General features: G+C 39.5%; 1 protein-coding gene across 1 annotated transcript; it reads left to right on the top strand.

Annotated features, from left to right (window-relative positions):
* Positions 1-3,925: 3,925 nt before the first annotated feature.
* Positions 3,926-17,804, top strand: C1D (C1D nuclear receptor corepressor). The gene is made up of 5 exons (XM_058021016.1): positions 3,926-3,937; positions 12,307-12,453; positions 13,750-13,816; positions 14,303-14,358; positions 17,163-17,804. Exons 2-5 carry the CDS (start codon positions 12,313-12,315, stop codon positions 17,337-17,339), a joined length of 441 nt encoding a protein of 146 aa, XP_057876999.1. The 5' UTR covers positions 3,926-3,937; positions 12,307-12,312; the 3' UTR covers positions 17,340-17,804.
* Positions 17,805-18,098: the final 294 nt, after the last annotated feature.

The raw sequence follows: 18,098 nt of genomic DNA, 5'->3' as shown, positions 1-18,098 counted from the left end.
ACTGGTCTGCTTGCCAAATTTTTAGTCCGATTTTAGAGTCTGTATTTTTATCCTGCTAATGGTTTATTAACCTTTTTGTTACAAGTAGCTTCTTAGTAATCTTTGTTATATTCTCACCAGATTCACGGCAGAAGAATATAGGCTAAATTTTTTCATTTACATTGTCTTATGCATGACATCTCCCACAGCTTTTTCAGTGGCGTTGTTTCAGGGAGATGGAGTTGCCACAGCTGGTCTGTACATCAGGCTCTGGTTCTTTGCATGACCCAGGCTGTATAGTGATTCCAGTGAGGCCAAGACTACAGGATTTGGCCTCCACTTTGCTCCACAAAGAACTTAGACTTTGCAGGAATCATTATGTTGTATGTACAGTTGATGAGATGCATCATAATAATGCAGTAATTATTTTAAAGATGCTTGTCACTTTGACTGCTTCGGCAAAAATATTCAGGGTTGTTTGATCTTGTTTCAGGAATGATTGAGAAAAATCAATATTCATTCATAGGCCTCTCAAATTAAATGGTTTCCATTAAGTACCAGATGCCAGTACAGCTTTTTGTGGATAGACTTGTCTATAGATATCCATATATAAAATAATAATATATTTTCAGAGTGGCACCAGCATAAACCATTTGCATTATATGAGCTGTATCTCAGTCAGATTTTGGCTGGGATAAATGTGGATTCTTAACTCCTCACTCACTGCTCCAGAAAACCAAACAAGCAGTGCAGCCTTTAAGCAGAAAATGAATGCTTTTATACCTAATAATCTCCTGAGTGAATTGGCTCAAGAAATTCCAAGACTTGGCACTCAGTGTAGGCACTCAGTGGAGGAACTCCATTAACTGAACAAAAGTATAAATCTGTCCAGAGCCAGTAGCAGCAAATCTACAACAAATGTAAACCAGTAGAAGGAGACAGAGCCACACTGTATGACCAGGGAATACAGAGCACAATCTGTACTGCATTAATGCTCTACATGGTTACAATCTTCTACAAACAGAGTTGGCTGAATCTGAACATTGATCAGCACGTGTTGCATTTCCCTTTGATCTTGTAATTGAAACAAAATATTGTGTTTAGGAAATAAGACTCTGGCAACAATTTCTACCTAATATTTGGCAAATCAATTAGTCTATCAATCAAATCCCCTCTCTGTATTTCCGGGTCTGTGACATGTGAATACTCAGGTACGAATGAACTAAACATATGTTAAGTGTTCTAACCTCCTTTTACACATTTGGCATACTTGAATTGCAAAGTATTATTCTATTTAGGAGTGCAGGTCTTGCTAATTCTCTGTTACCCTTCAGACTGTTCCATTTCTGAATATTTTTTAAAGAAAACTCTCCTAAATTCCCTTTTATTTACAGTGCATAATTTTGTACTTGTACTAGTAAAAATGAGCATGAGGAAATAATTAAGACTGTGTTTTTTGAAAATAAGAAATGTCTACGAAAATGCAGTGAAAAAATTTTATTATTACAACAAAATATTTGCACACAGTAGGGATACCATTCTCTACCCCAGTGATTCTACCACCTGTACGTGTCCCACATATGGCTGAAAGGCTCTTAAATAATCCCTGTGTTTGCTGCTTTTATAATACACATTTGCAGCCACTTTTGATTGAAACTGAGAAGTTAAACTTTCAAATCTCTTGCAGGAAAAGGAGGCAAGATGTAAACAAGTAACAATGTCATCTGAAGATTTTTAGATATGCTTCCAACTGGGACTAGGTAGAAAGACTCTCATTTGCAGTACACACTGATCTAATTAGAATTGACATAGCATAGCACTTAGATGATGTAAACCAGCTTATTAAAAGGAAGCTCACTTTTGTGGTATTTTTTTAAGTATTGAAGGTGCAGGGAAGTGCACTGGAGCTAGGTAAGATCCCCAAGTTCTACTCCTGTTTCCCCTAGAGATATAACTCTACTTTCCCCAGCCTTGAACTGGTCCTTCTCCAGACAGGACCTGTTTTTCTCTTTCTCTAGATACTCTGTTGCTGAGCAAGCCAGCTCAGCACATTTCCCTCAAGCAACCAGCCAAACCTTAGTCAGCCACATGCAGGCTCCTGGTAACCTACTGAGAGGAGGCCCTCTTAACTATGATGAAGGACTCCAGCGATCTTATCTTGGAGGGGATAGGCTTCAAAACCTAATTTACAATAATCCTCAGATGAGCTTGTGAACAGGAGGCAAAAAGAGGTCTTTGGCAAGTGATGGCAATACTGTTGATGCAGATACTGACTTCTGCTTTACTATTTATCAGAATGTAAACCTGTAAAATGCGGATCTTATCTTTTGGAGCCACAGATGTGTTGGTACAATCTTCCAGTCAGTGAGCTCTTGCAGTGGAGAAATATTAATCCACTGCATTTTGAACCCAGATTTATTTGCTGAAATCTTATAGAATCCTAGAATAGCTTGGGTTGGAAGGGACCTTAGGGTTCCTCTAGTTCCAATCCCTGCCATTGGCAGGGATACATTTCACTGGACCAGGCTGCTTAGAGCCCCTGCAGCCTGGCTTGGAACACTTCAAGGGATGGGACATTCACTTCTCTGGACAACCTGCTCCAGTGCCTCACCACCCTCACAGTCAAGAATTTTTTCCTAATGCCTAATCTAAAACCACGCTTGCTTTGGATCCATTCCCTCTTGTCCTGTCATCACATGCCCTTGTAAAACGTCCCGCTCTTTCTTGTGGGTTCCCTTCAGGAACTGGAGGCAGCAAATAGATCACCCCTAAGCAACTTTTCCAGGCTGAACCAATTCCCTTGTAGAAGAGGTGCTCTGTCTTTCCAATTCCTGTGGTAGCCTCGTCTGGACTAGTGGAGAAACACAGTGGAAAACACAGCAAATAACACAACTGGAAACCAACTCTCACTTGAGGGTGAGGTGAAGATGTGCAGTGTCAGGCAGGAACCAGTGCCGACCCCCTGGGATGACTCCATGCAATCTCTGGCTTTAGGAGACCATCTCTACACACAGTTTGTGTCTCCTTTTTTCCAGGAAGCAACTGCAAGAGCTTGGGAACAGCTGGAGATATGTCATGCTGGCTGTTTACCTTCTCCATTCAGAGAAGCCAGCTGCTGGAAAGCATGTCTCTGCTTTAAAAGAGCATCTCCCTTCCCACTGTAGAATCCCAGAAGATAAGGGTCCAATGTATAACTGGATGGCTGTGGAACCAATGAATCAGACAGGAATCACATCAGACATGAATTCTTGGTAATAGCAAAAGACTGTTGGTATTACACACCGTGAAGAAGAACAAGTTGTGACTGGAGAAGGGGGCCACGAGGAGGTAGGGTACCACTTTTCTCAGACAAACATCCTTGCTTAAGTTCTTGGAGATAAGCACAATAAACCACAATGCAAGCAGAGGAATGAGGCCAAGACGGGCATGCGCTGTAGGAGGGATCAAGACCCTTGATAGAACAGACTGCATGAGAACTAATTTACACAGAAAGAGAGAAACGAGTCTTCAGGGCAGGGAAACCTATCCATAAAAAGGTATCCCTGCCCTGAACATTAGCTGGATCCCTTTCCCTTTCCCTCTCTCTTTCTCTCTCTTCCCCCTTTAATTCTTCTCCTCCTTTCTCTCTTCCCTGTGCCCCTTCCCCTTTCTGCAAAACCCCCTGCCGTGCGCTTTCCGTGCATGTCAGGGACTAACTTACACCAACTCCTATGACGAGTCCATGACTTCCTAATCAAATTTTCTGGTTGTTTGCGGGCCCAATTGCCTGGCTCCCTTCCGACCAAGCGCACTAACGAGATTGGAATCGTTTCCCCTTAAGGCTGCCTCGCCACAGCGCCGCTTCCGCATCCCGCTGCGCTCCCTGACGTCACCGCCGGTGGCGGGCGCGTTCCCGCCCCGCCGTCGCCGTGCCCGGGAGCCGCACGCGCTGCTCGCTCGCCCGCCCGCCCGCCCGCAGGTAAGCGCGGCCACCCCCGGCCGTGCCCCTTCCTGTGGCTTCGGGCCTTTCCCGAGGCCTTGGGGACGGGGGAACGTGCTGTCGGAGGCTGTGCGTGCGCTGTGGGCGTCACAAACGCGGTGTATGGAATCACAGCGTGGTTTGGGGTGGAAAGGATTTTAAAGATCGTGTCGTTCCAACCCCTCTGCTATGGACAGGGACACCTTCCACTAGGCGAGGGGGCTTAGAGCTCCAACCGGCCTGGCCTTGAATGTTTAATATACGACATGTTTACGACTTGCTTAGGTGTACGTGCAGGCTTTTTTTGCATTTTTTGAGGATGGACGTTCTGTAGGCAGTAAACGGTTACATTCCTGTTAAAAATTGGGAAAATAGTGTGGCAACTTGAGGAGCCTTGAGAACTTGGCTAAATTTTTCAAAGAGAAAGTACAGCGTGCATATACCGGCCGTGAGCACAGTTAAGCAGCACCTAACGAAGGGCAGGTAGTATTTAAAGTTATGAGTACCTTGTAATGAAATTTCTGTAGCTCTTATCTTGCCGCTAAGGTCAAAATGTCCCCTTCCTTACACTTTGTCACAGCTTTCTGACCACAAGCTTAGTTGCTGCCAGCATTGTGGAATGGACTTCCACTAGCAAATTAAACTTTAAAAGCTGCCAATTAAAAGGCCTCATTTTGAGACAAACAAAAATGGAAGAACTGGATTTTAGAATCAATACTGAAATGTGTCTGGCACGTTTCTTGGTTTTAAAAGTATAAAAAAACCACTTCAAATCTAAAATACCTAGCTATTGTAATCCTGTGGCAGTATGACCATTGGTAAGGAAATGAGAAAACACTCGACCCAAGGCTCTTCTCCAGAGTGTGAGAAACTTGAAACTGGTAGAATTTTCAGGCTTCATGTCACAAAAGCAGCATGCAAGTTACACAAACCTTTATGATAAGTGCCTTTTTCTTTGAAGTGGCCTAAGATTTTTAGCATTGTTTTTTCATTTGTGATCTGCTTTTTCTCTAAATAAATAAACAGTACACCAGAATGGACTGGCCACCATAGCTCCAGGTAGATGTTTTTTTCCCGCATCAGTAAAATTGATGCTAAGAACACAAACATCTCACAATTACTAAATTATATTGAACCAAAAAATGAGTAAACATGCTTCTAATAGTGAACAGCCAAATTAAAATAATAGCACAGCCAAATAAGAACCAGTCAAAAATACATTTTGAATTGCTGTTCAGAATGGTACAGAGAGGCACTACACAGATTGCAAATACAGAAAACTGCATTCTTGTAAAGGGAAGTGCTTTTACATGTATTGTGGAACCAGTGGCTAAAGGAAACTAGGTCAGCAGTTTAAAAGGATTGGAAAAACCTCTCGGCTTTAATTCTGGATATTCATATTCATGGTGCTGATATCAGTGGAGAGTGGCAGCAGGTTTGAGAAGTAGTAAACTCTCCATAGTTTACAAGTATACAGGAGGTGCAAACTGCGGGCAGGTAATTTCCTGTTGGCTGGAAATTTGGTAGGACAGAAGTACTCATTATTGATTGTTGTCCCCACTGTGTGTAAAATGATTTGTCCAATGAGACAGTCTTTTGCTGCCCAAGAAGTTCCTGGTAGGTTCAGTGCCAAGAAAAGGATATGTTTTAAAGACCAGTTTAGAGACACAAATTTAGTATCACTTTAGAGTGAACATGAACTGAAGTGTGGCAGCATATCTGAGTATGGGAGCTTTTATGAAAACCTCTCGTGAAGAAGTGTTCTGCACATACCTGAAGAAAGCTGTTTTTGTTATTGTACTCATGCTGGGTATACTGATGGGTTGGAGCTGAACAAGAAGCAGGTTATATTGGATTTGTTCATAAAAAGAAACCACTGTGTCATCCAAGATGTGGAATTTGGGACAATTGATTACAGAGACTAAAAGTGGTTTATGAATTGTGCAGATGGAGTTGAAGTTTTACATGAGTGGATATAAATGGGGCTATGGTGAATGAGGGATGTTTAATCCAAGCTGTTTTCCCATAGGATATCCACTATTGGCTAAAGTGTAAATGAGCCTATAATACTATTCTCTCCCTTAAAATTTTAATCTTTTAAAACAGATTAGAATAAACCTTGCAAATCTGCGGAAGCTGAAGTGTGAGCTGTTTTGTAGGATGGCTCTGTGCAGGATTTTTTGGTGGCTGGAGCCTGGATTTGAAGGCAGGGATTTCTTGAGGGCTGTTTACCAGTTGTACTACAGTGCAAATTATGCCCCACTTAAATACCGTGGCTTGAGCTGGGATATTTTTAAGGGGATCAAGATAAGCCTACTAGTATATACATGATATTTCATTGTATGCTTTTTTACTTTTGCAATGGAAATCTTTCTTGCAAACAGAACTGTGAGTTTGCATTGCAAGAGTTCTCTAATTGTACTAGATTTGCTCTCCAGCTGCACAAAGCAGGGTTGCAAGGACAAAGCAAAGCAGGCCTGTGGGCAGAGTGACGACTAGTGGGCAAGTAATTATTTATTATCAGCAATGATATGTGTCTGTCACAGATTAGAGCCTCTTGTACTCAGAACTTTGCAAACATGGATTTCTCTGCCGTAAGGAGGTTTGTGGCCAAATAACTTAATTCTCATCTCTGGTAACTTTAAAACGCTCATTGTTCTGTTGCCCTACAGCCACAGGGGTAAACTACAGTGTTAGAGGAGAAGTTACACTTTGCTGCACTTGCACATCAGCTGCATTCACTGCAGGTTGTGAGTCAGAACACACAGAGGGAGGACAGTGCCAGTTTTCAGGAGCTGACAGAGATGGTTTATCATATCGATGATGTTCATGAGTTTATTTTGAATTTGAGAGCAGTTCTGTGTGTCCTGACTGAAAGGTTTTGGGTTTGGTTTTGTTTTCTCTAGTTTGTTTTTTTCCTCTATGCAGTCAGTAAATATCCATGAAAAGAAGAAATAATCTAATTACCTAAGCTGATTTTTATTAGGTGAAAAATCTGAAAAAATAAAGGATCTGAGCTAAGTATGAAGAAAAGGCCTTTTAGTGTTTAAGGAATACGCAAGAATTAGCATGATGAGTGAATTGCAATATTTAGCAGAATGCTAAATCGCTTTTTGTCTTCTGTTTACATGTTACAAAATATTTAAATTACACCATTTTTATCCCAAACTTGCAGTTTTAATTCCAGTTGAAAATCACGTGCATGATGCTAACACTGAGCATTTTTCATTTCTGCTTAAGTGGTTTCTTATTAGCGTGTTGACAGATGCATGTAGCTTTTACTATGTTCACCATGTATCTTCAGCAAAATCTCTTACAGAGGTACTTATGGCCTAATTAGAGTTTATATCTTTCAGTGTCTAAGGGCTTTGCTGGGGGCAGAGAGGGGTGTGAGCAGGGAGGGAAGTTTGGTTTTGCTTTTTAAGCCAGCTGGCAATTGCTTTCTAAGGCTTGTGTTAAATCACCTCTAGATATATTAAAAGATTATTCATAAAAGCCACCTGAAAACTGACTACAGTTTGCTAGTAGTATTGTCCACAACCATCTGTATTCTGTTTGTTTTTATTTAAAATACAACCAAGTTAAACGCCATATGAAGGTATCTTAGATTAATAGCCATGTTAACACTACAGCAAACTGCTTTTGATTGTCACTTGTGTAGTTGTTTTTATCAAGTCTGCAGAAGATGACATATTTCCTCTTTCTCCTCTTCATATTTGTGTCTTTTCTGTGGTTCATTAATAATGTCTGATATTTCCCTCCCTTTTTGCAGTTTGTATTACCTACTTTGGTTTATAGTACATCGATATGTTGACTGCAAAGAGAACAAGGTGCTCCTTGTGTTCTAAGCAGAAAATGCAGTCATCTTTTTGAATAAATGAGAATTTATTCAGAATTTTTCAGAAATTTCAGAATATTCAGAAATTTTGTACCTATGGAAACTAACATTTTTTTAAACAGACCTGAATGCAATGCATAAATTTTCTCATGAAAATTGTTTACTTTTGCAATCTAAAGTCCTTTTCTTCCTCAAATACATATTCTATGGGGTTTTTCCCCAAAAATTACATGGCAGCTCAGGGTTATTAAAAAGGAAGTTTGTTTCTGTTAAGTTTGTGTTAGGAAGTTGTACAACATTTTTCATCAGTTTTTTTGCCTCTGTGTCCTTCATCAAAGTAGTCAATTTCTTTTTTTATTTTATGTTTATGGGTTATGGACCTTTCTTTGCATTCTCAAAATTTTAAAGTGTTACCACTGTAACACAACCACAGGTTATGTGTTATGCGTCATAGGTCTTACTGCTTGATAATGAAAATTCTGTCTTATTTCCCGTAGAATTCCCCATTGTTTGCCTTACTTACCTAGCTAGAATTTTTCATTACTTCTCTTATCTGAATATTTCTACTATCCTTAGTTTTTGAAGTGAGAACTCAGTGCCAAATAAAATCTGGTTGAAAGTCAATAAATTCAAAGAAGAAAATCTGTCTATTTAACATTGTCTTCAGGGACTGACTTAAGTTTTTGCTTATTCAAAAATACAAAAATAAACACTTGAAGAACCTTGAGGAAAATTTTGTTTGTTATTTAATAACTGAAACATAACTACTGACGGCAGTATAGCTTTTGGGTGTATGTTTAGAGAGTCATGGAGTTCCCTGCTATCTTTGGCTTTGTCATTGTGCAGGTGTGTGTCCACAACCCATGTGTTGATTTTGGCAGCAACAGTTTTGTGGAGTTTCTAGTGTACACGTTTTTAATGTAGTTTGCTCAAAATTATTTTAGGCTGTTGACTTGCCTCATTGTTGGTATGTATATCCTGCTTAATTAGTTATGCTGAAACAACAGTATAACTAATAACAGAAGTCTCTACACATCAGGATTAGGAACTTGCTAGTTCCTGTTGAAGTGAACAGAAAACACAAGTTTAATAATTTCTTCCCTCTCCCCAGGCAGAAGCAGCAGACTTATCAGTGAAGGGTTCTTTACACAGGCTAAAGGGCAGCCTTCTTCCATTGAAGTTCGATTGTTGGAGTTTAAAATTTTTCCTTTTCTTTCTTTTGTCTTTCTCTCGTGGAATTTTGTCCCATTTGTTGTAAGAGACAATAACTACCGATACTTTTGAGAGACAAAAGAAATGGCCAAGGTGGGGGAAGGGTGCGGCTGGCTACTCTCTTACCTGAGGGGCTTTTTCTTGGGAAGGGCGGAGATAAGGTGAGGTTCTGGCTGGGCCGTGAGGGGCTGGGCTTCGCCCCGGTTCTCTCTCTCGACATCGGAGGAGGGACAGAGGAACAGCGGTCTGTGGTTGCTGCCCGGAGGATTTGCTGCGACTTCAGAGCTTTTGTCCTCCCACTGCTTCTCCTACCGTAGGTGAGCCTTTGCTCGTAAGAGCAGCTGCTGATGAACACTGGGACCTAATTAACAAGCTGCTGATGAACACTGGGACCTAATTAACACCCGATCCGGCTGGAAAGGACCTTCACAATCTACTGGGGTAGCTCAGGGGAAAACCCGGAACCCGACCCTCGCCCCCTTCCCGGAGGGTGCGTCTCCCCGCCTGCGTGCGGCTGCTGCTGCCCAGACTCTCCGTTTTCTGACACTGCCTCGGGCTTTTTCTGCTACACTCTTACCTAGCACCCCGTGTCCACCCGACCCCCGGAAGCTCCTGCTAAAGCTGCGGGGTTTTCCGTTACATTTTCTTTTGCCCCCGGGTGTGCCTGCCTCTACAATCCCAGCCGCCGCTCCGAGGTTCCTGCTGCAGCCCACTTCGCCATCCCGCCCGCCCGCCATTACCACGTGAGGGAAACGCGGCTGAGCTCCCGTGCCCGGCCGGGAGCCACCAGCGCCCCTGGCGGCTGTGGCCGGAACTGCACTGAAGGGAAGTGCCCGGCAGCCGAGAGAGGCTGCGGCTGGGTTTGTGGTTGTTTCGGGTTTTTGTGTTCTGCCATTGTTGTTTTTGTTTGCCTTCTTATCCACATACATACTAGTAAAGGTCTATTATTCCTTTCCCATATCTTTGTCTGACATCCCCTTAATTTCAAATTTATAATAATTTGGAGGGAAGTGGGTCTTATTTTTCCATTCCAAGGGAGGTTCCTGCCTTCCTTGGCAGACACCTGCCTTTCAAACCAAGACAGATTTTTCCCTTTCCTGGCTAATCATGTCGAGTAAATATTCAGTAAATATGAGGATAAACATAATTTTTTCTGGTTCATGAGACAGCAATGATAACAAAATGTATTTCAGACTGTATTTGTTATCTTTTCCTTCTATGTTCTTATTCTTCTGTCTTATTCCTTAATTCTACTTTGGTATACTGAAAAGAATTTCAAATGTGTGACTGCTTATCCTAGTAAACCAGCTTCAGTTAATTTTGGTAACACATACTTGCTATAGGCTCTTGTTAGTTCTCTCTTTTATTCTTGCTGGTGCTGGATACACTGATTAAGGGAGAGAGAGAAGTTGGAATTTATCACTGTGCTCATGCCTGCCTGTCAAATCAAGACCATAGTAGGATAAGTATTGCAGTGATGGAAAGATCTGTAAGTGATTGTTGGATTGGATTACCCCTCTCCCTGTTTGTGTAAGTGTAGGTAACGTGTTGACAGACACCTTCTAACCAAACTTGGCCGTACTAAAAACCAGGAAAATATTGTTTCTTTTGTAGTTTTGAGGGGTTTTTAATGCTGTATTATATGACCAAAAGTTAATAACAAACATTGTTTCTGAACCCTTTTAATCAACCTAACATGGCAGATTATAAAGCAGGTGTTCAGTAGAGTAGAACGAAACACAAGAAGTGTTATTGTGAATGTCAGAAATAATTGTATTGGTATGTTGCCTTTCTGTGGGCAGCATCTTGTGGATCCAGCTCAGCTCTCTTCCTTGGGTCTGCCACAGCTGACAGAAATAATACTTATGTGTTTGGTGTGTGGGTTACATGCTGGGGTGGGGAGGGGACCTTTAGCATAGTTGGCATTGTGATTCTGTACTCAGTGTGAAAACCAGCTCTGAGCAGGATGAGCAGTCATGCAACTGAGTAGGGTTATAATTCTTAACTGTGCAAACAATAGCAGTGCAGCTGGGCTTGTTAACTGCCTGATCATATTTCTGAAATCACGTGGTGTGGTTAAAACTGAAGTTGCAGGCAAGCTTGAGTAGCTTCACACCATTTTTTCTCCCAATCGTCTTCCTTTTTAACCTCCAAGAGACAATATAAATAAAAATAAACCTCTCTCGCACATCCCATGCTCTTGCCAGGGAAAGGGAAAGATCAAATCCTTATCTAAAACTGCAGTGATGTGACAGCTCTTTGCTGTTTGTACTGACTGGGTGGCTTGGTGTTCATAGATAAAGTGCAGTCTCTTTGATTTCTGTTCCCTCCCTCTGTACTCAGCACCTGGAGGGTGGGATTATCATGCTGAGTCTAAGAAAAGGCTGCAGTGATCCAGGTGCTCCCACTTTTCTTGATTCAGCTCACCAAATAGGCAGGAAAATTACATATTTCTTCTCTTTTTTCCTTAGAACATTCAAAAAGTTGTTGCTCAGTAGATGTTGTAGAAAATAACATAACTCTAAGTGGCATTGACTCCCCAAGATATAATCCCTGATTTATGATATGAGAGGAATTAAAGATACTGATTATAAACTAGCAGGCAGATGGCTTGGCAGTAGCCATACCATGGTACTGTGAATTCTGGGAGCAAAAAAAGGGTGCTTTGGGGTTTTTCACATCTTATTTCCTAGTTGCACTGATGTGTTGACAAGATTGGAAGAGTATTCTGAGATCCCAAAATCAAACTCAGCTTTGTTACAGGTAGAGTCATATTGGGGATTTTTTGGATCTACTCCTAAATGAACTGACCATGACGTAACTGGTGCTGAAGTAATGTCTCTTCCTAAGACAGACTGTATCCCCATTGGTTTGGTTTGTAGTTTGGGGGTTTATTTTGTTAGTTAGATAGTTTTGGTTTTGTTTTTCCTGGTGTCCTGCGTGCTGCTTGGTGTAGCTCTTTATATAGTGTGATTTATAGAACACCTCTTTTAAACATGCAAATAATTTCTTTCTGTCACAGATTATAAAAGCTAAATACTGTTTTAGGACTGTTGCAAATATAGGCAGTAAAGTCGCGTGAATTGTAATGCTCCGTCATGCCATTTTGCACAGGAGTTAGGAGATATCCCTGAAATTGCAGAACCTTTTACAGTGTTGCTGCTGGCATTATCTGCAAGAACTCTTCACATGTAGGCATTTCTTGTAATGTTTAATGAATGAATGCTAATGCTTTGTGTTGTAAATTGCAGTCTTTTAAGTACCTACAGTCTGTAGGTACTTAATGAAAAGGATTATTATTTTTGTTTCCACTTTCCAGGTGGAAATGTCACAAGATGATAATAACATGGAAGAATACCCCACTGAAATTCATGATTATCTCACAGCATTTGAAAAGTCCCTTGGTTCTGTAGATGAGATGCTGAAAACAATGATGTCAGTTTCTAGGAGTGACCTTTTGCAAAAGGTAAGTTATCTTCCTTTTGAAACTTTTCCTTGTTAACACACAAATACTTGAGAGCCTGAACTGAAATAAAAGGTTCTGTTAGGCCAGCCACTGCACTGAGAAATAAAAAAATGACACTCCTACACTTGACACTTACTGTTAAGTCCTTATGTTTCTGAGAAATCCAGATGCTCTTACAAGCTCAACAATGCAACACACGTTCTTCCAAGCTGATAAGTGATAACTTTACCAGTGAGACATTTAGCTCAGGGACATTATAGCTTATTCCTGACCTTCCTTAACATGCTCGTCCATAATGGAGAGGTCACTCACATTTTTTGATTGAGACTTCTTCACAGCAAACTGAATGGAACTGGTGTACCCAGCTGGATATGAAGGTGAACTGGCAGAAGTGAGAATTGATCTGATTCCAGAAGTCTAGACTTGCAGAACCTGAGCTGTCTCCTCTAGCTATGCTATAAGTCTGCAAAATGTGGCTTTTTATTAGAGCAAGGTAGTGCCTGAGAATTTCATATAAGCATCTCTGTCTTACAACATTTACAGCCTAATGTGTAATTTATTTCTGTAGGACAAGAAAAAGGCAACACATGAGGGAACTTCTTTATCCTGTGAGGATTTCTTACACAAATAAATTATGAAGAAAATGGTCTTGACAACACAGATCTTTTGACAGTATCCATGTTAGAACTAGTGAGCTCTACAATGATATTATCAGAGTTTCTGGAAGTCATATAGGACTAAAATAATAAATTGACTTAGACAGTTAAGGGAAACAAAAACCCTTTCATTACCTTTATCCTTCCTTTGCTTTATATCCATAAGTATTCTGGCATGCATTGAAGACACAGTCTGCCATGTGTCATGTTAACGTTCATTGATTGTATATTGATGTTTGTGTTTAAGCAACTTTTAAACTTTTTTTCGTCTTCCATTGATAGCAACGACTATTTTGAATTAAGTTTCTGTGGAAAAAACAGGGACTTAATTTCTGACTATGGGAGCAGTAGTCTTAAGAGCTACATGCTAAGGGATTGTGCTTTTGGTGGATGGGACTGTAACATTTAACTTCAGCCTGGGAGAATTACATGAATACTTGGAGAGGAGAGAATAAATGGTCCTATGATGGCATGGAAATAAGGCATAAACACAGTCTCAGTGAACTTGTGATGCAAAAACGTGCTCCTTCAGTGTTTATTCTTTTATTAATACATTTGCAATTATAAAATGTCCACATTACCACAATCTGTGCATATCTTGCTTAAAAATCTTCAAATATCGTGTTTTTTTTCATTCTAGTTAGATCCTCTTGAGCAAGCAAAGCTGGATCTGGTTTCGGTATACACATTAAATTCTATGTTCTGGGGTAAGTATGTGGTATAAAGAAAAAACATAGTATTTATGATTAGCATTCAAACATCTGGACAGCCACAAACACTAAATAATCATATCTCATAGCCAAATAATTAAAAACCCTGAGGACCCACATTATTGCCATCCATAGGGTAAATGATGTTGAAATTTTGAATCAAAAATCTATATTTAGAAAAGCTAATTTTGTATGTGTGTGAAAATGTTTCTGGTTCCTTTGTGGCAGCCTTTTCTGTTCTTCAAAGGACTGAAAGTTTAACCATTTTAGTTGTTAAATTTTAACCATTTTAATTGTTGGGGCTATTTTAGCTGCAATATTTATTAATAATAGTTTGTCAGATACTTAATGACACTGTTAACAATTCTTATTATTGATTTTTTTTAATGTGGAAGTCTTGGTTTTCCTATGTGACTGCTTGATAGGGTCTTCAGTCATAGATAGCTTTCAGTTTCAAAACAAGCTTGTTTTTTTTTCTTGTAGTATACTTGGCTACCCAGGGAATCAATCCAAAGGAACATCCAGTGAAACAAGAGCTGGTGAGTTGCTTACATTGCATGTGTCCTGCCTGTGTAGGATGGTTAGCCCAAATGGAAGTTTAAAAATGTTTATATCTACATTTAAAAATGATGCAGTGCCCTAAGAGCATGCATGTGCTACAGGGTGTTACTTAACTACTTCTATGCTGTGCTGGGCTCCTTAAATTAAGAAAGTAATTTTTTTTGCTCTTAATCAGTACTGTTTAAAGTAAAGTTGTAAGTCTGCTGAAATTAGAAAAGGATGATGAATGATATAATCTTTTCTTTTTTCCCACCTTTGGTCGAGAGTTGGATTCTGTGCAGAGCAGCTTTTCACTTGTGTCTGTTAAATGGAAAAGTGTTACAGGCCTGATAATAATTTATAACTTCCAGTATGGCATTTTTTTTCTTATAAATACTTGGAATCATGTTAATCTCTGAGGCTGCCTTTTCCTACTTTTGTAAGACTCCAAAAGTACAGTGTGGTTGATTTATTAGCGAAGACGGGAAAGTGCCCCCTCCCCCTTCCAAGCCCTCCAATAATGCATTTTCTCAGCAGTAAAGAATCCAGTTCTGCAACAAAGCTAAAAGCTTTTTTGGCACCAGTTGTATGTGTATTGTCCAGTAATTCTGCATTAGTGACATATTTATTACCTATAATAAATCTTTAGTTTTGTCTTCATATTCCATTTAGATGCATGACTACAGCATAGAAAGCCAGCTATCTTGAAAATTCTGCTGACTTAAAAACTTGAATCATTTAGCCTGAAGAAAAAACAGAAATCAAGACTTCTCGCTATTCATTTTAATTCCTGAATAAATGAAAATATTAAATTTCAGCAGATGTAAAATAGTTAGCTTAAATGTAATCCTTACATTACCAGTGGAATGGGAGACAGGACTAGAAGTGCGGAAAGCTGGCCTGAATAACAAGAATACTTCTATTTTAAAATTGGTGAGATTTTCAGTAATCTAGACTGTATCATATTAAAAAATGCATCAGTTAATACTTTGTGAGCTTTGTGTCAGTTTTTGTTCCTCCGATATTATGTAGTATTTGAGTATTGTGTTAATTTAGTGATACTATGAACTTTTATCTCTTCTGCTGTGGGTATTTTATGTTTGTATTTTGCTTCACAACTGCTGTTTTAGCTCTGAAGAAAGATTGAATATTTTCATAGCCTAGTTTGTTACTCAGGTCTCTTCTCCTTTTGTAAGTATGAAGGTTGAATGAATGCACATTTCTTCCTTCCAAAGACATTGTGATATTCTCATTTATGTGGAAAAGGAATTAAAAAAGACTGTTCTGTCATGATTATTTTGTTTGTAGAATTGCTGTCCTTGTGTACATACAGGTATTCAAACTGTATTAATAAAACTCACACTCAGGCTGTCAGAATTAATTTCTTTTGTCAAGTTGACATTTTCCAGATCCTTTTTCCCCATGTTAATGCATGTAGGTTTGCCATCTGTTCTCATTAGCCATCTCAGTCACTAAAGAAATATTATGTCTGATCATGATTTCAGACCCTGTAAAGCCCTCCTTGTTAAAGCTGTGTTTTTGATACAGAGGGAGTGGCCAAGTTTTTGACAGTAGCTTAAAATGATCACTGAAGAGTTGAAAATCAGTTCTGTAGTGTAAGTCTTGTAACTTTTGTTCCAGATTCAAAGAGGTGGCAATGGCTGTGAGAAATGTGAAAAATATCAAAATTTATTTTGGCAATATCCACACATGTTCTGTTAATCCGCATTCATAATTCAGGTATCAGAGCACTACATATATGTGCGTATATATATTACTGTTGTTTGTATGACTATAACATCCCAAGGCTCTACAGTTAAAGGCTATATTAGGCTAAATATGTAGAACTGAAATCTGTAAACCAAATTGTTAAATATTTTGCAGAGTTACTGTAAGTGTACTCCCTTATCAGTGAAGAGAAGCAGGCACTTATCAGAGGGGGATTCCCATCTTAAAGCTGCTTACTACCCTCTCAAAGTAATTTTCTTTATTTGTTGCAGGAGCAGATGAGGATGAGTAGGCACATAAATGAGATTTTTAAGCTGGGAGGGTATACTTCTGGGGGGCTGAGTCCAAGTTGTGGTTTGGTCAAAAAAAAACCCCATAAACACCAAATAACTGATAGGCTGAGATATGTCATATAGGCATGCCATTTTCCCTGGAAGTAGCCTGTATTGTTATTTATGGCCATAAAATGAACTTCTGATATGGCTGGAAATTCATGAGGTTGCCCTAAATAAGTTCTTTAATAAGACCTCTTGACCATTTCAGGAACTTAAGCCCTAAACTTCTGGGATACAGGCATGTGTGATGCTTGTACCATCTTTGATTTTGTGTAAGATGCCTTTTTAGCTTTGCTTGGACTTGCTGACTTTTTTTTTTTTTTGTGGACAGAAGAGATAATGCATCCATAAATATGTCAAATACCTAAATATTATTTTGGCATCTTTATGTAGGTCAAACTCCAAACTGAGTTCATTATTTTATTTTCTAACTTTGCTTGCAAGGACAGTTCCCATATCTCTGCAAATTAGATGCAGAGTCTGCATCTCTGTAGGACTTTGTGTTCCTGTTATAGTGGGTGTCATGCAGATGGTGGGGTAGGTTCCTGTGATGGAAAACATGCTAAAGGAAAGTCTCAAGTTTGCAAAGGGCTTGTTATATTTATTTAAGTAATACTATTCTTCTAGGTATTATAGTTCTAGAAGTGTACAGTGTGGAGAACTTCTACTCATTGATTCATTTTAGCAGCAATCTTGGGAGAATGGTTTGAAATGCTTTCCCTTTTTTTTTTTCTCCCTAGGAGAGAATAAGAACATACATGAACAAGGTCAAAGAAATAGCAGACAAGAAAAAGGCATCCAAACTCGATAAAGGAGCTGCTTCTAGATTTGTAAAAAATGCACTCTGGGAACCAAAGGCAGAAAATGAACATACTTCCAAAACTCCTGCTAAAGGAAAAAAGAGACAAAGGGACTAAATCTTTTTTTCCCCTCATAAGAATTGCGGACACCTAGAACTTGCTTGGAAATGTTTTGCATACTGCATGCATCTCATAGAAGGGCTGTATAACAGATTAATTTATACTTAAAAATTCTACAGGATTGTATTTTCTCCAGAACATTTGTTACTGTGGTGATCACATTTAATGTGTATCTAAAAGTGCCATTTGATGCACATTGGACATTTCATTACTCACATGATAATAACCTGACATATACTTGCTGGTAATAAATACTAGTGATGTTTTGTTTATAATGCCTATGAATTCAAATTTTAAGTGATTTATTGACGCTTTTTTATATGTCCTCAATCTCCTCAATATTAAAAAGTTTGAAACACTGCTATCCAGTCTGTGGTATTTATGAAAGAGCATTGTGTGAAATGCCTTCTTTTTAGAGTTTTGTAAGGTTTATTCACTGTATTAAACTCTTTTCAACTTGAAGGTGTGCAATATTTCCTTACTTCTGTTGCCTCTGAGAAAGCAGGGCTTCAAAGGCCACTAGCAAACACCCTGAATTCTCCCCTAAGCCCCTGTGTCTAGTCAGTGGAAAAGTTACATATCCCCTAAGGCAGTTTGTGGGGTCCAAAGGAAAGGAGCAGGATGGGAATGGCTATTAGGAAACAGCACTTGCAGGAGCTTGATGGAATTTTGGCTGCAGTGCTCCTCCCTTAGTGCTAATGCTGGGAGAAATGTGCTCTGGGGTGGTAAGAGTGTGGCCATCTATTGGTGTTTCTC

Source organism: Melospiza georgiana, chromosome 3 (assembly GCF_028018845.1).
Source record: "Melospiza georgiana isolate bMelGeo1 chromosome 3, bMelGeo1.pri, whole genome shotgun sequence".
Taxonomy (NCBI): Eukaryota; Metazoa; Chordata; class Aves; order Passeriformes; family Passerellidae; genus Melospiza; species Melospiza georgiana.
The sequence above is the reverse complement of the archived record's forward strand: the minus strand, read 5'-3'. Positions and strand labels throughout refer to the sequence as shown.

Excerpts from the sequence above, each read along its gene's own strand:
- C1D (XM_058021016.1), top strand. The coding sequence starts at position 12,313 with ATGTCACAAGATGATAATAACATGGAAGAATACCCCACTGAAATTCAT. Across the intron at positions 13,817-14,302 it reads ATTAAATTCTATGTTCTGGG|TATACTTGGCTACCCAGGGA; the intron begins GTAAGTATGTGG and ends TTTTTCTTGTAG. Across the intron at positions 14,359-17,162 it reads ATCCAGTGAAACAAGAGCTG|GAGAGAATAAGAACATACAT; the intron begins GTGAGTTGCTTA and ends TTTTCTCCCTAG.